This window comes from Prionailurus viverrinus, chromosome D4 (genome assembly GCF_022837055.1).
Source record: "Prionailurus viverrinus isolate Anna chromosome D4, UM_Priviv_1.0, whole genome shotgun sequence".
In the NCBI taxonomy this organism is placed as follows: Eukaryota; Metazoa; Chordata; class Mammalia; order Carnivora; family Felidae; genus Prionailurus; species Prionailurus viverrinus.
The window spans coordinates 30,248,409-30,249,895 of NC_062573.1; the positions used below are offsets into that span (position 1 = coordinate 30,248,409).

Below are 1,487 nucleotides of genomic sequence, written 5' to 3' on the forward strand. Positions count from 1 at the left end.
AATCTTAAATGTGATTCAGAAAACTAAATCCAATTTTGTGAAATGTCAAACACCTCCATGGGTAGCCAAATATCACAAAGTAGATTTTGACTAATTTCTCTGCATTTTATTAGAACAATGTAAAGAGACCCAGATTGCCAAGGCTGTTCTCCAGCTGCTCAGCAAGGCAAGTTTCCTCACTGGCTTTCTGGCCACTTTAGGCATCAGAGAATCATAAAGTTGGCTTTCTGAGGGAAGATACACCATGGAGAGATCCAACTGGACTTCTCCTGTGATGGGGTTCATTCTCCTGGGCCTCTCAGCCCACCCAAAGCTGGAGAAAACGTTCTTTGTGCTCATTTTACTGATGTACCTGGTGATCCTGCTGGGCAATGGGGTCCTCATCCTGGTCACTGTGTCTGTCTCCCGCCTGCACACGCCCATGTACTTCTTCCTGGGGAACCTCTCCTTCCTGGACATCTGCTATACAACCTCCTCAGTCCCCCTCATTCTCGACAGCTTCCTGACAGCCAGGAAAACTGTACCCTTCTCAGCCTGTGCTGTGCAAATGTTTCTTTCCTTCGCCATGGGAGCCACAGAGTGTGTGCTTCTGGGCATGATGGCATTTGATCGCTATGTGGCCATTTGTAACCCTCTTAGGTACCCTGTGGTCATGAGCAAGGCTGTCTACGTGCCCATGGCTGCCAGCTCCTGGGCAGCTGGAAGCACGACCGCCATGGTGCAAACATCCTTAGCAATGCGGTTGCCCTTCTGTGGTGACAACGTCATTAACCACTTCACCTGTGAGATCTTGGCTGTCCTGAAGTTGGCCTGTGCTGATATCTCCATCAATGTGATCAGTATGGCAGTAGCCAATGTGATCTTCCTGGGGGTCCCAGTTCTGTTCATCTTTATCTCCTACATCTTCATCCTCACCACTATCCTGAGGATCCCCTCAGCTGAGGGGAGGAAAAAGGCCTTCTCCACCTGCTCTGCCCACCTCACAGTCGTGGTCGTCTTCTATGGGACTATCCTTTTCATGTATGGGAAGCCCAAATCCAAGGACCCCCTGGGGGCAGACAAGCAGGACCTTTCAGATAAGCTCATCTCCCTCTTCTATGGGGTGGTGACCCCCATGCTCAACCCCATCATCTATAGCCTGAGGAACAAGGACGTGAAGGCCGCTGTGAGGAACCTGGTATTTCAGAAACACTTCATCCAGTGATGGTGGAAGGGTCATGATAGATCTCTATTATATCATTTCTCTCACCTAAGTGTCTCAGGGGATAAGAAAAAGGGCCAATTTCATCAAGGGTACATAGACAAAACTAATGACACAGAAAGCTTTATAGGAATAGGAAGCATTTAATTGGACTTTTCTACCCCATTCTATAAGCAATTATACAAAAGTATATGCCATTGGTCAAGCCTTATAGTTATCTATCTCTGTGATGCATTACTGAACTTATTGATGTCCAGGAAAGTAATTTTTCCAGTTTTATTTTTAA

General features: G+C 47.0%; 1 protein-coding gene across 1 annotated transcript; it reads left to right on the forward strand.

Annotated features, from left to right (window-relative positions):
- The first annotated feature begins 244 nt into the window (after positions 1 to 244).
- Positions 245 to 1,204, forward strand: LOC125150401 (olfactory receptor 13C7-like). The gene has a single exon (XM_047830292.1). The coding sequence runs from the start codon at positions 245 to 247 to the stop codon at positions 1,202 to 1,204; it is 960 nt and encodes a 319-aa protein (XP_047686248.1).
- Positions 1,205 to 1,487: the final 283 nt, after the last annotated feature.